General features: G+C 44.4%; 1 protein-coding gene across 1 annotated transcript in view; it reads right to left on the bottom strand.

Annotated features, from left to right (window-relative positions):
- The window catches only part of PPAT (phosphoribosyl pyrophosphate amidotransferase), a 334,080-nt gene that overhangs the window by 175,665 nt on the left and 136,881 nt on the right, over nt 1-21,534 (bottom strand). The window contains exon 4 of the mRNA XM_078678160.1: nt 4,754-4,866. Within this exon, the coding sequence (XP_078534286.1) occupies nt 4,754-4,866 (113 nt within the window). The remainder of the gene's footprint in view (nt 1-4,753; nt 4,867-21,534) is intronic.

The raw sequence follows: 21,534 nt of genomic DNA, 5'->3' as shown, positions 1-21,534 counted from the left end.
AACAACACTGGCAAATCTACATCCTATCTCTCTGCTCCCGGCTCTCTGCAAATTGACAGAGAAAGCAGTTAAACAGCTCACTGCTTTTTTGGAGGCTAACAACATCTGGTACCCAAACCAAGCAGGCTTTAGGGCTCAACACTCTACGGAATCAGCCCTCATCTTTACCTCCGAAACTCTACGAGCTGCAATGGATCAGGGAAAGAAGGCTGTCCTGGTACTCTTGGACTTGTCTGCGGCTTTTGATACGGTCTCACATACCGTCTTGGTGAACAGTCTAGCCGCGGCTGGGATAGACGGAAATGTGTTGGGCTGGATAAAAAGCTTTCTAGTAAAGAGGTGACAAGTAACCACCTTAGGCCAGTTTAGGTCAGAAGAAAAGAGACTCAGTTCAGGAGTACCGCAGGGCTCCTGTCTGAGCCCTACACTCTTCAATGTATATATGGCCCCCCTGATTGCACGTATATCATCCTTTAAAATTAATACCATCTCTTATGAGGATGATACGCAGCTCATCCTGGTACTGTATGACGACACCAGTGCGGCTGAAATGAAGCTCAAAAATTGCCTCAAAGCTACGTTTCAATGGATGAGCAACAACCATCTGAAATGCAATTCAGGGAAAACTGAGATTCTGCCATATGGGAAAGACAATTCGTTTAATCCCATCTTCTGGTGGCCGGAAGATGCAGCCGTCCCCCCCAAACACCGTCATGTCAGTTAGAAATCTAGGGATCAGATTTGATCCCTCCCTAGCATTTAAACAACAAGCAGTAGCTGTGGCAGGTACCTGCTTCGGTATCATAAAAGGACTAAGAACATTTTTCGACCTGATACCGCTTCCAGCACGAAAAATGGTGGCAGTAGCACTAATTACATCACGCCATGACTACTGCAACAGCCTTTATGCAGGGACAAACAAGACGGTCGGCCATAAGCTGCAAATGGTACAACATGCAGCTGCAAGATTGGTGCTGAGATGGAATAGGAGATCGTCAGCCACAGCGGCAATAGACACCCTTCATTGGTTGCCGATACATAAAAGGGTTCTTTTTAAAATCCTCCTAAATCACTTTCAGAGCTTATCATGGAAGAGGACCCAGCTACATTCAGAGCATGTTCAAACACTACACTCCCTCACGTAATCTTAGATCTGTAAAAGCCAACCTCCTTACCATCCCCTACTTTAGACTAAAAACCAAAGGAGGAAAGGCTTTGGCGGTCCTGGGGTCCAGAGCCTGGAATAAATTACCCCCGCCCCTCCGTCAAATCACATCAGAGATAGCATTCAGGAAAACCCTCAAAACATGGATATATACCCTATCTGACGTCCAATGCAAAAGCCTAGCCTGAGTTGATATACCTGACCTTACCCTAAGTTGACTCAACGCGGCCTGTCATACCTGCCTAGTCTATCTAAGCGCCAAGATGCTCCCTGGAGTGAAGGCGGCGCTATACAAGAACCCCATTACATTACATTAGATGACACTAAGAGGATCCGAATGACAACACCTACAGGCGTGCAGGGGTACTGCTCATGAAAAATTTCCAGATCCAGTCGGACGTCTGGTAATAATTCTAAGGTAAGGAATCTGCAGCTAGAAGTCTCCATCAGATAACTGATACGTCCTCACTCCTGGTCCACATCTTGAAACACCACTGCACAATAAGTATAATTTTTTTGCCAAAAAGGCGAGAGCCATCAAAGGGCATGTCCAGGAGGGAAGATTGGACATCCCCTGATACAGGGACTGAGGCTGTACATAGTCTTGAGGGCAAGCATACTAAAGATCCCTCCCATGTAGTGAAGACATACTCTATTTTAATTTATTTCGTATTGGTTTAGTCTGGGTGCAAGACAATATCATCAACTGGCAATTGGTAGAAATTTTGAATGCGAATAATGCCAATAATGGAGCATTGTAACCGTGGATAGACGCTAAGGCTCTCACAGATGCATCTATGCTTCACTAGGTCATAGTAATGAATTTGGGAAAGTGGCACAAGTTTCAAAGTTTTCTTCTACTCAACAATATTTTAGTGAGCGTATTCATGCTTTGTATATTAGGCCATTTATTTAAATTTGAAGGTATGTTAACATTGGTTTTAGGTACCTGGCATACCTTGATGTCCAATCATGACTGCATCATTAAATATACTTTGCCATATATGTTGCAAAGGTTTTTAAGTTGTAAGATGTGATGTTTAAACAAGGTTAGGGCATTTTACCATGAAAAGAAAGTCCTTCAGGATATCTGTGGTAAATAATACATATTTTAAAAGTAAAAATGAACAAGTTATATACCTTTGGTAACACCATAACTAGTAGGGACTATCTAGCTGGAGATTCATTACCTTAGGACTATTCCCAAGCATCAGACTGAATCTGGAGATTCTTGAGCAGTTCCAGTGTGTGTTGGTAGGTGGTACCATGTGGCTCCGCATCGGCCGCGCCGGATGAGACCTGCATGGTGCCTGTATAGGTGCCACCCCAGCACAATGACATCAGTTTCTTTTTGCAACTTTCTACGCCAGAAGTGCAGCGCCACAAAGAATGCCGAATCACTGGTGTGCAGTGCCAAGGATCTCAGAAGGGTAACACTACACAGGAATCAGTTTGCAAAGCCCTGAAAAAACAGTGGCTCCCAACCAGGTGGGGAGTCGAAGGTCTTCCGACAATGCAATCGCTCTGCCTAGTGAGTGGGTTGTGCGTAGTCCACATCAGATGGTGAACTTTGCTGCATCTCACCCTCCTGATATGGCTTGGGTGAATATGGCTCTGGCCTCCTCCGAGACCATAGGCAGTACTTGAGCAACGGAATGGCACATACTCTGTGTGTATAGGCCCAAAAGGCACACAGTGTTCGCTGACAGCAGTGCTAGGCTGGTGTAAGGGTAACATCCTCTTGCTAAGGGTGTTCAGCCTTTAGGTTTCCCTATCCGGAGGAGCAGTAGGGCACTCGCCGGGATTGATCATGGAAGTGGAGGCTTGGAACACCAAGCTCTAAGGGGTGGGGTGCTGGGTGAGGAAACTGGGGTCCCCAGGAGCGAGGAGATGGTGGTGGGCTATGGCCCCATGCAGAGGAGCACATAAGCAGGGCTTAGACTAGGTCCCAAGTAGGACATCAGTGAGGGCTTCAGTGAATGGCACAAGAGGTTCAGAAGGGGTAACTTACAGCTGAATGACCTCCGTCAAGACTTTCATCTTGATTGCCACAGAGGGTAACTGAAGGTTAAGGACCTCAGGTGATCTCTGGACCACCATTGCAAAGGAGGCTCCCTCCATAGATATGGTAGGAGGAGAGAGCAAACCAGTGTCTGGTGAGGTGTCTAACCCGCGGGCATCCGCCAGTTCCTCATACTAGTTGTTCTCTGGTTCATCTAGGGGGTGATGGAACGAATAAGAGTCCTCAAACCCCTCCCAATCAGCTCCCTCTGTATTCCTATCAAAAGAAAGAAGCACTGGCTCCAACTTAGACTGTCGCTAGCCAGTACTGTGCCTTCCATTTCAGGCGATGCCGATCAGGTTCTGTATTGGAGTCGGAAGGATTATAGGTTTGGCGCTGCCGGAAATGACGGCACTGAAGCGGGCTCCATAAAAGGTCATAGTCCCAAGGTTGAAGTCTCACTGGATTCAACACAGGTTCTATGAGGCCAGACTGGTGTCGGGGGTGAACCCATCGGTGGGAATAGAGTAGATGACCTTCCCGAACCCAGGGGGTCAGAAGTCATTCCTGAGGGGCTGGGCTTCCAAATATGGGTGTATGGCCTCCTAAAGCTCCTTGAGTTAGAAGGGGGCCGCTCCAGGAAACTCTGGGAGTTGCGGAGCAAACCCAGGAACAGACTTCACTGAGAAGCAATGAATTTAGTAAGGTCATTGCTCCTGCACTTCGTATGGTAACTTGCCGGGCTTGGAGAAGTCGAGGAACCCTTCGTCGTCTTGTGCTTGTGGGTTTTACACATCGATTTAGACTGCAAAGATGATTGGTGGGAGCAGCTCTGCGAGCAGTCTCAAGACCTTCCTCGTAACGGGGATCGAGAGCCGGGATCATCCGACGTCGGGCAGCAAGGAGTTTCCGGAAACGTTCCCTCAGCGTCTTCGGATTCATGGCTCGGCATTCCTCGCAGGCGTTGGAATTGTGGTCCCGCTCCAAGCACCATAAACAAACCAAGTGAGGGTCTGTCACAGACATCTCTCTGCAGCAGGCACCACAGGGTTTAAAATGCGTTGCTTTCTTGGGTGGGATCCCTCACACACCAGGAGAAACGATTCTCAAGAAAATCTTCGACAAAAAGTCAAAATAGTTCAGTCAAAAAGTGACTGGCAAAAGGTCTTCTGGATCTGGCATGGCGTGCGCATAAAGAACTGAGATCAGCATGCTGGAGTGGCGACCATATAGGCACAGTGGAGTCACATCCGGCGCAGACGTGGAGCCAAACTATGCTACCAACCAGCATGCAGGTGTACTGCTCAAGAATTTCCAGATCAAGTCTATTCTAAGGTAAGGAATCTGCAACAACAGGTCTCTATCAGATTGTAATTGCACACAAAAATAAGAAATATTTGAACACAACTCAATTGCACTCATTTTATGGACTATAGATTGATGAACCTGCCAAGGTTCAAACTTGCAACTTGGTGGATGCTAAATTCGCAGTGGTATCTCACCACTTTTATTAGTTAGCAACACTGGGTCACATTAAGATGACACAAAGTATAGCGAGTGTGCTAATCCCCGTTTCCATGCTATACCTTGCTATCCAGTCTGGTGTATCTTCATCTTCTTCTGGCGGAGTAAAAGCCAACAGCTGAGTAATAAGTTCACTGTCCGATCCCGTTGATAATCCCACTCCATGGCGCATTAACTATAAAGAGGGAGACACATATTCAGGTTACAGTCAAACAGGCATGGCAATTCATAAGGAGCAGAGTGAAAAATTAGATTTGGTCATGCTTGCAATGCAGTCTACCATCCGATTCACATGATGCGAGACAGTGAAGGCAATTGACCGCTAAGAGCAATGCTTTAAGCAAGGATTTGTTACTGGATTACATCTAGTCCCTCAATTTTGTCTCTAGCGGGGTACTGTCCCAGGTCTCACCAATGTTAAATACGGCAAATGAATGGTGGATTTGTACATAACACCATATTTCTTGGCATGACAGTTCATATGCAGAATGCAGTTGATCAAATATTTTAATGTCCTTCATTCCCGTTTTGTCCCTGAGATTCTAGATGCCAATACATTCCCAGTGACAGAAGACCTGAGCTGGTCTCTCGCCTAATGCGCTTCCTGCCCTCAGATGGTGTCCTTGGTCTGAACAATTCAGTCCCAGGAGAGGTCTTTATTTTTTTTGGGCAATGAAAAATCCAAACAATGGTTTATACTCTTATGAACCATATAAACTATGGCTGCTGACTTTACACAGGTTACCGCAACACAGCGGGTGCATTTAAATAATTCAGAGATAGGAAAACGTGTCCTGGAGTTTTAGAATACATGAGCTTTTCGTAGTACCCTGCTATAGATTTGTGTGGTGCCAAGAAAGGCCACTGCTTTGGTAATTTCGCATCTGCCATGAAATAGCTGAATTTTGGATTAGGAAAGTGAATGTGAGATTAGAATCGTAAACCATTTAAAACTCCAACGACAGGCCTAGCAACAGGCGCAGAGCTAGAGCTTCTTCCAGAAATAAAGTTTTCGCTAAGTAGTAAAAAAGACAGCTGGGAAGAGGACCATCTCGCCCCCAAGCATGTAAAGTAAGGAAACCCTATGCCTAGAAGAACAGCAAACATAGAAGGATCGAAGTTCGACAATCGATGTAGTTTCCAAAGTCTTTGAGAGGTCTACAAAGATAAGCAATCTCGAAAAACAAGCTCGATAAAAGTACAGAAAAGACAATTAGATAATATGCACGTAGGTCCATGGCTTCATTTAGTTATTAAAAGCAGCACTGTACCCAGCCTTTAAGCAACCTATCTCAGAAAACTGGAGTTAATACGTTTTTGTAAGAATTCATTCTGCCACTTTTTGCCTTCACTGAAAGGTGGTGGCCCAGGAGGTTTCACAAACCCCATGTGCTTTCAGAGAAGATCAGGATGTACCCAAACAAATATTATCCTTGGCTGTTTTTGTGTCTGGAAAAAGAACCACGTCTGCAAAGATAACATTGAAATTTTCACTGAACGGGAGGCCTTGGACTTGCTCAAAGAGAACGTGAATGCTGCCAATTATAAGACAACACAACTTTCCCACCATGATATTGCTACTTTTGTCCTTTACGCTTTTTAATTACTTTATTCAATATTTGTCACCATTCCTTAACATTCCTATATTAGCATTAGGACTATAGCGACTGGCAGGTAAGGAGGGTCGTTTGAATAAAATGCTAAAATAATTCGAATATATGGCAGAAAGACACGGGTTTTAGTAAATTCCCCATTTCAAGGTGCACCTAAGGAGAAGATTCACATACTGGAGTCTCAAAGGATCAAAATCTCTTTCGCCTCATCCACACCAAAATAATTTTTCAAGGGCCTAGATGTTGGTGACTTTGCAGTGACACCTCTTTTTACATATCACTTTTTAAGACACCATGCACCTGTCCATACTCCAACGCCAGCCCCACAAAGCTAGGACTAAATGAGTTTCCCATTACGTGCAAAGTCTCTTTTAGCCATCAGTTGAGCATCCAATGATGGGTAACTAAGGTGTCAATTGTAAGGTAACTCCAAGTATCGTTTAAACTTACCACCCTCTTCCTTCCAGAAGGCGGAATTCCACAGCAGAAAAGGTATTGACCTCTTACCTACGTTTCATACACACACAACTCTTGTATATGATCTATATACACCCACAGACACACATATATACATACACACGCATTACATTTTTATTATTTATATGCCGCAATTACAAAGGGCCAAACCAATAGTCAAATATGCACCTTACATGCATCATACTGAAAGAAAACCAGACATTTACAGCTCTTCAAACGCGGTGGACTTCTTGAGATAAACCAATCTGCTCAGTTCCTATTTATTTCACATCAGTATGCATGCAACTTGGCTTCACATACTGTGTCCAGGTATGGATTTACATTCAAAGGGTTATAGGAGGCCAACTATACAGCTGCATTACAACAGTCACCTATGCGTGCCAATGTGGTACTACTATCACTTCAGTATCTTCAGCTGGGGTAAGCAAATAGTTATTCGAGTGGGCGTCACCTGCCTGGGTCAGGAATGTTCCAAGTGGGTCACATATATCACTAGACCTGGAGAGCAGGCCAGCAGGAGTTGCAACATGGTATAGGTTTCCACATAGGATTGTTGTAAAATATTTCTCATCCATTCCTCTCTTAGGGACTCATTCTACACCAATTCATGGCAATTCTGCACTTAATCAATAGTCTTCCCCACAAAATGTTTAACTGCACGGGAGACCAATTTAGCAAGGTTTAATAGGGCAGTCATCAGCTTCACTTCAAACCTCCCACCAATAATGTCTGAAATAGTGGCAAATATCTCATGCCAGTAGGTTAATAAGAGGACAGGATTCCGCATGGTTTGTGTAACCGTGAGGGCAGTGATGTGGCCCGGTGGGGTCAATTCTATATTGTTTTTACGGTTTGAAGTGTGCTCAATAAAGAAATTTAAAATGGAGCAACTTATGTCTGTGGTTCATAGACATCAGTTTTGTTTGTAAGCAGCAAAATCAACACTGTGTCGGAAATCTCCATTCCAATGTCCGCTTCCCACGCCTGCCTATAATAGGTGGTGTCCACCGTTCTGAGTCTGTGGCCATAGCATATAGTTTAGACACCTACCTGGTAGAGTCTGTGACATGATGATCTGCGATAGTGGGACAAATTGCTGTGGATCCTCAGGGAGTCCCTGAAATGTGTGTGGTGCGTCGCATGTAACTAAAAGTATCCAAAGGGGAAAGGTCAAACAGTGACTGAACTATTCCAATGTAAGAAACTTGCCCTTCCTATACAGCTAACCCAAATCTGTCAAACTGATGTTCAGTTAGCGGAGGGAGAATTTTTCGGATCAGCTGTAGACAGTAAAGTATAAAAATTGAATATTGGTTCACTGACCAACAGAGTTCCATGTCCAATGTTTTTGCAACTGTCAGTATCTCAGCCCTTGAACACGTCATGCCCAGTGGTAGCAGGGACCCCAGCGGGATAGCATATGTTTGTTCTTTCTCCAGCTCTGCTTTTAGGGTGTTGTCTGTAAGTGGGAATAACTCTTCTACTAGTTAATGGAAATGCCCGACTCCACAAATGTAATTCCTTCCCTGATTAACTGAGGGAGATTCTCAGTCAGCTTTCAGGACCTGGCTTGGCAGTTCGGGCTGGACTGTACCCATGGGTAGCAGGGTCAACTCATTGGCATATGTCTGGGTCCAAACCAGGGTGGCGTTGGGAGCCAAAAACTGTGGATTAAACCCAGATCTGGACTGGGGGTCAATGTTTTATTTGTTAATGTTTCCGTCCATCATTTGTTCTTTTTGCTTTTTTTGCCTTAAGATGGAAGAGTATGCCCAGATGCGGGTCCTGTGCTCACTGTGCCAGGGGAATAAAACTTGCCTGGCTGATGAGGGGTGATATCCCGAAACTGGTCCCAGGACGCCTATTTCCGGTCCACAGAGGACCTGGCTTGGCAGTTCAGGCTAGACTGTACCCATGGGGAGCAGGGTGATGACTGATTTGCATATGGCTGTGTCCAAACTGGGGTGGCGTTGTGAGCACAGAAACGATGGATTAAACCCAGATCTGTGACTGGGGGTGAATGTTTGATTTGTTCAGCATTCTGTCCATCATTTGTTCTTTTAGCCTTCAGAAAACCGCAGTATATCATCTACGTACATAAAAACAAGCATTGGCATGGACAATAAGTCTGACCTCTGGCACCTTTTAAGTGTTTTTATCTAGCGGCATTAGCTTTGCCAATGTGTTAAAAGTTATGTTGTTGAGCAGTGCGGCTGCTATCTAGCATGCTAAAAAGTTATAACAACAAATTGTTAGAAGCATTTCTGTTTCCGAACGGAAAATGTTTGGACAGTTGACAGAAGTGCTTGTTGTGACTTTGCCAATTTGTGTTGTTGCTATGTAATATGGTTAAAGGTTTTTTGGTGTAAAGGGGTTTTGAGTGAAGGTTTGTAAATCAGAGTAGAGTGTGGTGTTATATAGTGGTGTGTAGTATAGTGGAGTAGAGCTGAGGTGAGTGGTATGGTGTGTTATGTTGTGTAATATAGGGAAAACAGTGTTATATGGAGGAAGGGCGTTGTGTTTAGTGGGGTTGATTGTTAGAGTGGAGTTTCGTTTTTTAGTGCAGTAGAGTTGTTAAATTGTATCGAGTGTGGTGCAGGGGTATACAGTAGATTTGGGTGGTGTAAAGGGTGTTGTGTATATTGTACTAAAGTAGGGTGTACCACACCAGGGTAGGGGCGGGGTCAGAATGGTCCTAAGTTCATGTTTTAAAATAATCGCTTTTAATAAATACTTCAATGCATTGCTATAATGGACATAATAATGTGAAAGGTTTCACATGTAGAAAAAAAAAATCACTTTTCTCAAGTGTGATTTTACTCCATCACATTTTACGTTCTGTTTGAAAATATTCACCATGTAAATCATGCAACAGAGCTCAGCTGGCACTTTAAGAGCCCAGCCAGACTCTTGGCTCGGCTCTGGCTCGCACTGTTAATTTGTTGGCTCGCCCACTTCTATTTGCTATGATGCAAAATGTTTCCTCTGCCAGCTTAACTGAGAAGTTTTCCGAATCTCACAGATTCTGTGATAGTTATGACGTTTTAAAAACATGCAGAAAACTCCAATTTCCAAAACCAAGGGTCGTCTTTGTCACATGACATTTCAGTCCGACTGCCTGAAAAACATGACCAATAAATAGCTGGAACGTTGAATTTGAATTTTGAGTTGTTTGTAAAGCGCACGTTCACTTGGCAGTTTCTTGGCGCTATAGGATTTCAATCTGAGAAGAGGGAGGAAGTTATGAACTGAACGCTTGCTGAAACAGAAAAGTCAAGGTTTTTTCGGAATTCTGTGTAGGAGGTCAAAGATCTAAGAGAAGGGGGGAGAGAGTTCCAGAAAGTGGGGGCGAGCACCGAGAATTTCTGGCCACCAGAGCGCCTCTACTTGAACCGAGGAATGACTAGCAGAGATTTGGAGGAAGAGCGCAAGTCTCTGGAGGGAATATAGTTGGTTATAGCCGCATTAATGAAAGCGGGAGCAGTGCCAGCCCGAGCTTGAAAAGTGAGGCAGCCAAGTTTAAAGAGGGCTCTTTGCTTTATTGGAAGCCAGTGAAGGGCAGTAAGAAGAGGGGAGGAGTGATGGAATTTAGGTAGGCCATGTACCAGGCGAGCTGCCTGGTTCTGCACCAGCTGGAGGCGTTGGAGTGCATAGGCCGGGGCGCCATTGTAGATGATATTGCCATAATCGATTTTGAATAGAATCATGGCCATGACGATCAGTTTCAGTGCAGAGGGAGAAAAGAACCGGGATACTTTCCTAATAATACGTAAAGTAAAAAAGGAGGAGGAAACAACAGAACTAATATGGGTGTGAAGTGTCAAATGGTGATTGAGCATGATCCCAAGGGTTTTAACAGAGTGAGAGGGAGTGGGGCCAAAGGAGACAGGCCAAAAAAGATGGTGACCAAGGGTTGCCGCTGCCCCCAGTCAAGATCAATTCTGTCTTATCCGGGTTGAGTTTAAGATGGTTTGCATTCATCCAACCTCGGATAAACAGAAGGACCGACTGGAAGCTAGAGGCAGCAGGAGAAGAAGAGGAGAAATTAAAAATAAGCTGGAGGTCATCAGCATAATTATAGACTGTGACCTCCATTTGTTGGAGTGCAAAAATAAGATATAGAGGTTAAACAAGAGGGGGGAAAGAGAAGAGCCCTGGGGAACCCCGCAATTCACCTTGCTTGGTGAGGCTGAAAATTCAGCCAAGTGGACCGCCTGTGTGCGTCCCTTCAAAAAAGAGCCTATCCAGGCGAGGGCCTGGCCCCCTATGCCCGCCGCCTTGACACGGGACAGAAGAATGGAATGGTCCACCGTGTCAAAGGCGGCGGATAGGTCTAGAAGGACCAGGGCTTGGGGAATGTTGGAGTCTAGGCCCTCCCTAAGTTGGTCCATAACTGAGTGGACCACCTTCTCTGTGGAATGCCGGGGGCGAAAGCCTGCCTGGCAGGGTGCAAGATAGCTGCTACTCTCGATAAAGGAGCTAAGCACCTGGGTGACATGGGACTCTGCTATTTTTCCCAAGTAAGGGAGGAGGGATATGGGGCGATAATTTGCGGGGGAGGAGGGATCAGCTCCGGGTTTTTTCAATATTGGGAGAATTATAGCGGTCTTAAGGGAGGCCGGGACATGGCCAGACGTAAAGCAATTATTCAAGAGGGCCAAGACAGGTGAAGGGCATGCCAGGAAAAACTGGCTGAGGATGCGTGCCGGGGCAATGTCGGCAGGGGAGCCCGACTTGACTCGATTGAGTAGGGAAAGTAATGATTCTCTGGAAAGTGGAGGAATAGAGGTGAGGAGGCAGTGGTTTTCAGGTGGTTGGGGAGAAATAAAAGTGGGGGGAGGAATGTTGGCTTTAATGAGAATTATCTTGTCAATAAAAAAATCATTGAGTGAATCACATAAGGCCTGGGAAGGGGGGATTTTGGGTGAGGTTCTGTCCGACGAAGCTAGCTCATGTACAGTGGAAAATATCTCACGGGATTGGCATTCTGCCACTAGAATGCGTCCGGAGAAGTACTCTGTCTTAGCCGCGAGTATGGAGATTTTATATTCATTAAGTACAGTGACAAAGTGTTGCCGGCAGAAGGGTGAGTAGGCTCGGCGCCAGGCTCGTTCAGCCTGTCTTACCTCCAATTTCTTGGCTTTAAGGTCGGGGCTGAACCATTTGTTGGCCTTATGGGAACGGTTAATAGCCATTCGCTTCAGAGGGGCCACAGGGTCACAAGCGATGGTAAGCCATCGATCAAGTGTGGCAATCTGGGAATGAGGGTCTGGTCCCCTGATATCGGGGCAGGTGGCTGCTAGCGAATTGCAGAGGGAGGTGATATCTACTTTGTTCCAGTTCCTGGCCCAGATGTTTTTAGGGGCGGGAGGGGGTGTTTTTAGGTTCAGGTCCATGGAAAAGGCAAGTAAAGAATGATCCGACCAAGGACAAGGCGAGACAATAGGGGAAGAGGTAGGAATGTTAAGCGTCCAAATCTGGTCTAAGATATGGCCGCCAATGTGAGTAGGACTTTGAACATGTTGGATAAAATTAAAACTAACGCATCTTCTCTATTGCACCTTTGAGAAAATGTGAAATATTCCGCTACTAATTCTGTGTTCCGCACAGGAGCAGAGAATCATCATTTAATTTTGCAATTATGCTTGCTGAGAAGCATATGCGGCGTCTTCGGCCATGCTTAGCCGCATTCTACTAATAGTGCCGGGTATGCATGCAGTATTGAGAACATAATGGCAAGTAAAATGAAAGTGCGGTTGATAATTAACATATTAATTGGATGGATGTAACAATTATTTTATATCCATTGTTTTAGGTGCTAGGCAAACTGCTATTAAAACAGACAGTAGGTGCTACATTATGTTTCAATTTAATAGACAAGTTGTGCCTTTTTGAGAACTAAGCCAGGCCCATGGAGAAATCCCAAAAAATCTATTACATTTTCCTAACTACTTTAAATGGTAAATATTTCCTGAAAGCTTCAAATGTCTGATGGAGCATAGTTCCACGTACAACCCTTTATAAATTCAGGTTTCTCAAGAATGCAGAAATAGCTTTCATTGGCTGCGCACCACGACTAAAACGTGGCTATGTCCCCGGGGATGATTCCTCATAATTCAAAAACAGAATGCGTACTATTTTCTGGGCTTGACAGCGGAAGCAAGGTTGTTACAGCAACTTGTAGAATAGCTTTCTTAAAGAATAATAATGGGTACGGAGAGCAGCGAAAGGGGCATCATCTATGCTGAAAGCACTAGAATGGCATAAAATAAGCATTGGCATCATCAATAGGTCAGGCACGGTCTGCGAGCCTCTTTTTTTCAATGCTCGTTTTGCTTTCGGTAAAACTTTATTAGCAGGGCACGAGTCGGGGTACCACGCGGTTGGACGGCGTCCCCCCACTTATTTTACCGGGTGGATGCCGTCTCTCCTGTCAAACAGCTGGACTTCACTCTTTGCCCTCTCTGGGGCGAGATCAGAGCTCACAGGACGCTGCACACGCGCTGGCTTTTGCAGATGCAATCGCATCTAAGGGGTGAGCGAGGGGAGGCAATGAGCCCGATGGTGCAAGCCACCTTTCGTGATGTCACTTCCTGTCGTGACGTCACTTCCGGTGACAGCTCCCCCCACTTCTTTTTTTAGGACTTGTGCCCTGTTTATTAGGGTGCTACCGGGCCCAAGACGATATAAAAGAAATCATTGGTTTGGAAGCTTTCGTTTCAAGAAGTGCATATTGCTATTATAGTCTCTGGAAGTAAGCAGTATTATGTGCAGAATACAGAAAGTGAGGTTGGCTAAAGTGGGCTGACCCACTGCCATATGCTGAAGACAGGGCACAAGTCCTAAAAAAAGAAGTGGGGGGACGCCTTCACCGGAAGTGATGTCATGACAGGAAGTGACGTCACGAAAGGTGGCTTGCACCATCGGGCTAATTGCCTCCCCTCGCTCACCCCTTAGATGAGATTGCATCTGAGAAATCAGCGCGTGAGCAGCGTGCTTTGAGCGCCGAGCTCCTTGTCCCTGAGAGGCCAAAGAGTGAAGTCCAGCTGTTTGGCAGGGGGGACGGCGTCCCCCCGGTAAAATAAGTGGGGGGAAGCCGTCCACCCGCGTGGTACTCAGACTCTAGCCCTGGCTGAAGGGTAAGAAGAAAATGTAAATGACGCAATCATTCAACAAAGGATAACTAAAAACAAAACATCTTTGCAATTGCAAGACCTAGAAGAATGGAAGAGACTGCAAGAAAAGGGTGCGGAATAAGAGACAGAAGTAGGAACAATGAAAGGAGGTCGACTTGGTCAGGAGACAAAAAGGTGGGTGAGCAGTTTGTAGGGAGACGAGAAAGATGTAGACAGAAAGGGACAGAGGGTGAAACAGGAGGAAAGGAGAGATAAAGAAGAACAACGGTTAACTCAGAGTATTGCCTACAATGCTGTCTGCGACAGACCTCTAAATAGGTGTCTGTAGTGAGACCACACACGTGTGCATACTTTCTTGTTGTGTGGACTGGTTTGTGGATAAAATGACTTGAGGGAGACTAGCTTGAGCAGAAAATGTGTTGCAGAAGACATTTTCTCTTACAGCCAATTAGCTAGAGTGACTTCAGAACACGAGGTCGGCCTTCAATTTATTTTTTACTTGAGAAACCCTGACGTGCATTTTGTGTAATTTACTCTTAAATGGTGATACAATTTTCCAAATGTCTTCGTGATGGTTTCAGGAAAAAAAAAATCGTTCGCTCATCCCTACTCAGGAGGTGCAGGGGATAAAGAAACATACGCTTCACTTAACCCTGACGGAGTACAACAATATCTGCTAACAGAAAGACTACGGGAGCTTGACGATGGGGCAGCAACGTACATCTAAAACTTTACTCTGGGTGCTCTTTGTGATTTTGTGACTCTCAGAAAGTAAGTTGCAAGTTATAGCTATATGCCAATGATGCATAGATGTATGCACTTTAATGTAAATAATGCCCATTTTGTGGCAAAAATGATTGACTACATAAAATGTTTTGCCCTATCACATGTCAGTCCAAAGCCATTGCTTCAAACTAATTTCAATTTTGCACTCATGGGAGAAACGAAGTTTTTATGACAATTCCATATAAAACTACTTCTGGGAAAGAAGGCAATGTATGCCCCGAGGAAATAAATAATTGGGCAATAAATATATGGGAATGCACTCAATGTTTTTAGTCTGGTATTAAACACTATATAGCTAGAGCCATCAAGTGTTTTTGCTTCCAAGACTGTAGACACAGCCTTCTCTAGGAATCAGACTATTCACAGAACAACGTGCTTTCAGTTATTCAAAGGCACCCTTCAGGGTTTTAATGATGTTTGCATTGGGGTAGAATTATTAGCCCGACACACAGTCACAGGTCTCCCTAAAATGCTATATTCATTACTGTTTTTATCTTACTTACAAGTTATTTAGTTTTGAGTAGGATGGAGAAGAGCTGTACACAAAGATTAAACACAATTTGAGTTTTTTTGCAGAGTTTGCCAAGAGCAGTAGTCAAGGCTGTGATCAGTATTTATACAAATCCAAACGCGCATTTCGGGATGTGTTCTGAAAGGATCAAGCTGTCATGGATAATGCTGTTTTGAACACTAACATCCGGACAGTTTTGCATAGCTCCTCCGCTTAATTTTATCAGATAAACAAAGCTTAACAGTGTAGTAGTAAATGCTCATGACTCTTTCATCGTTTCCCTAATACCACCAATCACTCGAGTTAGTATTTTCAGTTGGACCATTATAGTTTATCTTTTAAGTGCTGTTCAACGCTACTAAGTCTTGTATGAGGTTATAGGCCATGAGCCAGACTCATTATGGCGCCTTTTCTTATGAAAAGCGCTTTTAATTATTTATTTATTATATTTATAAAATTTCTAAAGCGCGCAAATACCTTCCGGTGTCTCCTGAACTAAAAAATAGCAAATGCAGGGTGTCTCATGCATGAGGGCAACACTCGATTACTTCAGGCAAAAGCTTCATCACGAGGTTACTTATAATTAAGGTTCCCAGTTTTCACTTTTTACGGCTTTTTACAGATATATACAGATTGAAAACAATGTGTTCTCTGTCTGCATTTATTTTTAAAAGTAGAAAAATACAGAAAATTGTGTTGCTTTTAAGTGACTCTCTGTGCTGTCTTTCATGAATTTTAGCTCAACAGTTGAGCAGATGGACAGCATGGGAAATTAAAAAACAGGATAACATTTAAATAACAGCATGTGTCAATATACATTTGTAGTATAATGCTAGTATTTACCAGTGGATATATTGGTATGTAATATTTGGCAGCTTAACCCCTTCCCTGCTTATGTTGGAACCACGCCGTCATGAGCCACAGGCAGCGTGTGCTCATGACAGCGTGGTTCCGTCATGCTGCGGCCGCTCTGTCCATGCGGCACCGATTCCCCGCCTGTGCGGGCGAATTAGTGAGTGAGCGGAGTCGTGAGGGAACCACGTCGTCATGAGCACAGCTCGCCCGTGGCTCATGATGGCGTGGTTCCGTCACAAGCATTGCGGCGCCACGCTCACCCCCCCAGTGCCGCAGCAGAATTACCGCAGCGGCCAAGGGGTTAAATAGCTAAAACACGACAGACATCAAAGTATGAATGCGCTTCTATCAGTTAAATAAATATGGAAATGTACAGTTTTATAACTTCGTTTATATGTAAAACACAAAATAAATTTGGATAAATACTGATAAAATGTCCCAAAAATAAATACGGAAAAATACAGACAGCAATGTTAAAAAAAAAAAAAAAATACCATAAAACTGGGAGCCTACTTATAATCCGCACTCATTCTTGGTGTCGTTCTTAAAGGTGAAGAAATTTAATTTGAGTTTTGTTTTGCATCTGCATAACCTCCTCTGTCTGAGAAGGTCACTGGTTTGGCTTGCAGCAAGGACACTAGCTGTAAGACAATACACAAGGATGCCAATTCCACACAATGTGGTAATCAGGAATGGCCATTCAAGTAAATTGAAACCTTTTTCAGCGTCTCGAAGGACCGCTACAGCTTTAATCCCAGGGTCCAACTGATGAATAATTGCAAATACACTGCCTATATTAACCCACAGTGGATCTATATATGGCAAATCACAACAGAATGGGGGATATTTTGTCCTCCACCCACAATGTAGGACAATTTCCAGTTACTTTAGCAAATATCTTGTTATCAAGGTTTAACAAAGATAGTGAACAATAGAAGGGACATTTGCTTGGATTCCTACCCGGTTTAGGAATTACTGTGATAATGGCTTCTCATGAGGAGCTTGGGAGCACACTATCCCAGACAGCCTTGGCATAGACCTAGAGGAGATCTGGGTCCAGTATGGCTATATACGTCTTACAGAACTCCAATGTCAGCCCATGAGATCCAGTGGCATTGCAACCTGCCAAACACTCAATGGCCACTAATATTTTTCCAATAGTTATTGGTTCGGCTAGAAATTTAGAATGGCTATTTTTTTGTCTGACCAGAGCAATTTCCTCAAAGTTTTTCTCAACTTAATCTGGTAGAACATCAATTTCTGAAATATACAGCCGTTTACAATACTCAAACTCTTCCACTATTTTCTCCTTCATTGCGAGATTCTCTTCCACACGAATAATGGTCAAAGGATGGGGGCTCGGAATCAGTCCCTTCTCAGCACCCAGGCCAGGGTTCTGCCCAGACACTCACCCATGGCAGATTGTCTGGCTTGTACAATTCTCCCTCCGTGTTTTACCTCTTGATCAACAGGATCTCTCAATGCTGCTGTAACATGTGCATTTCACAGAGGTAAGCTGCTCGGGCTACAGTAATGGTGTTACCATGCAGCTTTTTAGGTCGAGCCTAGAGCAGCACATGTGGTACTCTGCGAGACTTTTAGTAAGGGTCTTCAGAAAGCTCACCACACGCTTGTGCGTGTGTTTTTTTTTTTCTTCACAGGCTATTGGGCTTTGTGTGCGTCTTTCCAAGAAAGACAGCATGCAATTGGGCAAAGGCGGGTGCATGTCGTGCTTTTGCTCCGCCCACGGCCTATTGCTTGCGGTTACCTGCTCCAGCGACATCCGTTTTTAATTATCGTGTCAAAACGCGTGCGCGATAATAGAAAACCGATGTCTGCTGTGGTACGCGCACCACTCGTGTGCTTTTTGTTTTTTAACCAGACACATTGTCTGCTCCATTCCCCCCTCCTCGCCCACATCAGGGACGGCCACGAAGCGGGAACATCTTCCCGGAACGCTAACAATAAATAATTTGTCACATGCGATCAATAATCTTGGCTGGAGTGTGGCCTCCTACCTCCCGCGGTCCCCTCGCAGTGCGCCTTCTTCTCGCCCCCTCACCCAGTCTCAATGTTGCATTGTCTTCAGTGAGCTGGATTACTGCGCCTGCGGGCGCGCGAGAAAGTAATTACCTCGTACAGGCCTTGATTTAACGGTTTTCAGGCTCTCCTTATTCACAGCAGAGCGACTGATGCCAAGTAGGAGAAGGGAAAAGTGGTGTGTGTGCCCCAAAAAAACACAATGTGTCAACGGCTGACCAGAGACTAGGGAGTTCAAACTTCCTGTCTTGGAAGCATTCACTGGAGCCTCAAGTCTTTGTAGCCACTCCACTCACAATTAAAAGTTTAATAGCGAGAATTTTGAAACGGCGCACTTAGTGGTTTGTTAATTATATTGTCTGCATACGTTTAGTGGCTCATAGGAATGCAGCGCTAAAGTCAACCGTGCTTGCAATTCAAGCTGTTGTATGCGTCCATGTCACGGAGTGTGTGTGTGTGTGTTAATGAGTCAATCCCGGGATTTGTGTACTGTAATCTGGAACTTGAGTCGACGGTCCATTTCAAATGACAACAGACAAGTCTGGGCTGTTTCGGATGTTCTCAGGATATCTGCGATAGAGATCCATAGATTACACATGCCTGAAACCCTGGCCAGGCCTCTGGGATTTGAAATTGAGAGCCATGGGAAATATAAACCGAGGACTGGCATGGTGCCCCATGTCACACATTAATTTTCAATCCGTCCTGGTATTTCATCCAGCAGCACTAAGCATGATGGGAGTTGTAGGCTAATGTTTGTAACAGAAAAGGTAACACTTTCAAGTCCAGTTCAGCTTGCTAGATATGTCAGCTAAGAAAGAGGAGTGTCAGAGTATCACTCTCTTAACATGAGCCACTTGACAACACTGGTGTAACACTGGCACGCGATTACACAACTAAGCCAAACATTACACACATGACAAATGGGCAGTTTTGGTGGCATTAGGGAGGTTGCGTTGGCTAATCGGAGGTTCGATTGAAACGTGGTTCCGTAGACTTTTTTTCTGTGTTCTTAGATCAAAGTGTACTGCAGCAAGATCGCACAATGTGACAGCAGTTGCGCTGCGATTTACGGCCCCAATCTACACACCCCAAGCAAGAACCATAAATCATGAACGAAAAATCATTAATGAATGGGCCCTTGTCTGTAATGTAAAGAACAGGCTATGACATGATGGATTAAATGTGCCCAGCTAAATCACCAGTAGTTCAAATTAAGTAAAGCATTCCTTTATTTTATCCTTCTAGCCCAATAATCGGGTTTACCTTTATCATCTCCAGAGCCAGACAGATAGGTGTACTTACTAATTAAAATATTTGTGTGAATGTTTTTTAGAAGAGGGAGTCATTTCCCAGCAAATTAATGTCCGTTCCATTTCCCCCACCAACTCGTTTCCGTCTCGAACGCCACAATGAATGACACTTCCCTTTCATGGGTTTGTTTCATGTTCACCAAAAATGTGCCCCTTATCTGCTATAAAGCCCTAAACAGTAAGCTGGACAAGGTTATTTAACCACATACTTCCAATAACTCAATAAATGTGGACAGGCCTTCGGAATTATGCAGCATAATGCAGCACATTTTATAATAGTATTACTTCATTATTTATTATTGTTAATGTTTAAACAGCACCTTTAAATACAGGTAAGGACATAGTCTTAATAATCTCTTATAAGGTCCCAAAAGCGGGGCCTATTGGCTATGCCAATGCTTGTTATATCTTACTCTAGGCGGCCAAGCTGGGTTTGTGTATCTTTCAAAATACTGGAATATTTTTGTATAAGATATTCTGTTGATTGACATGAAGGCTAGCTTCAACAACCACCTCCCTCAGGTGCACGATTGCTGTTTTTCAGTCGTTTTCTTCCACAGTTTCAAAGTAGTGTTCCGTTTTGTCCCTTAGCCTTTTCAAACCAAGCATATAGGATAGTGAAAGTCTAGAAAATCAAGTATATTTCCGCTTTTGTGCAGTCCAGCAGGGGGAACATCCTTTACGACGCAGATGTTACCCCGCGCTACCATTACGACGCGTCTCTTACAACGCAAGTCGTAACCACGACTTGCGCTGGAGGGCGCTCAAGGACAAGGAATAGTTAATTTACTATTCCAACACCTTCCCTACTATCCACAGGGACTGGTGTTGGAATAGTAAATTAAACTATTCCTAATTCCGCACCCTACAGCGCAAGTGTAAAAACACGCGTTGTAACGGTACGCGTGGTAATAGCCCGCGTCGTACCGTCATACATCCGTCCAGCAGATCTCTCCAGTCAATGTTATATGTGAGCTAGGCAGGATGGATTTGCAGAGGACAGTACATTTCTTGGGAGAGCAGTTCATATTTAGACTGCAGTTGGGTAAATATTTTAATTTAATACTTTTGTGCTATGTCCCAGAGATGAGAGATGCCACATAAATACCAGTGAGAGAAGCCCAGGGCAGTTTTCCACCTAAGGCACTTCCAACCCACAGGAGGGACTGAAATAGCGCTACGAGCGTATGGTGGGTTTCGTCGTCTTTTTAAATTGAAATAATTTTCTTCACTGCTTTTGGGCATTTTTAACCTTAATTCACTGCCGCAGCATCTCACATCACAATGTGAACGCGGTGCCTGTCTTTGAAGCGGACCCGCCTGAAGATTAGAGTCCTAGTTGTTTAAGCCTCTAGGTTTCCCTCCTTCACTTCCTATATCAAGGCGGATGCAGCGTCCGCGCAGCGGGTGCACCGAAGGCACTCCAAAGGCAAGCCAGTCTGCGCCCACGGCCAGAACCCCTGCCCTTGTTCCCCGGTATTTTTATTCACATAAGTAACTATATAGTCTTAACTCAGGCAAATGTGCAACACAAACTATTGCTGGACTTATTTTCCCCATTGTCTGCGTGCTGCAATCTGTGTGGATGGGTGGAATCTCCTTCAACCACCATGAATACTGTTGAAAGAAATCTCGGCAACAAAAGTAACACTAAAGTATGGCATGAGAACAATAATTCTTATGAAGCACGGCACAGTTCTGCATCCACAAACAAAAATCTTAAACCTATTAACTGCATTTTGCTTAACACCATGTCGATGGTGAAACATAAATTCCAGTTAGAATGCCTGATACAAGTAGAAAACCCAGACTTGTTTTTTTTAACGGAAACATGGGCAAATGAAAACAGTGACCCGGACTGGCATGTAACAATTCCAGCGGGATACATTGTCACCAACTCTGACAGAATGGAGGCAAGGGGTGGAGGAGGAATTGCCATAATCCATTGTTCTGATTATAGAGTCAGATTCACTCCAGAGTCTATATTAGACGCGGTAGCAATGTCTTTTACTATAAAAATCAACAGTGCAGAAGTATTTCCAGGTCTACCAATTTATAGACCCCCCCCCCCGCCCCTAGATAGTCTTTCTGGAATTCCCTCCACACCTATTT

This window comes from Lissotriton helveticus, chromosome 2_2 (genome assembly GCF_964261635.1).
Source record: "Lissotriton helveticus chromosome 2_2, aLisHel1.1, whole genome shotgun sequence".
Taxonomy (NCBI): Eukaryota; Metazoa; Chordata; class Amphibia; order Caudata; family Salamandridae; genus Lissotriton; species Lissotriton helveticus.
Note: the sequence above shows the minus strand (reverse complement) of the source record. Positions and strands in the feature narration are given on the sequence as shown.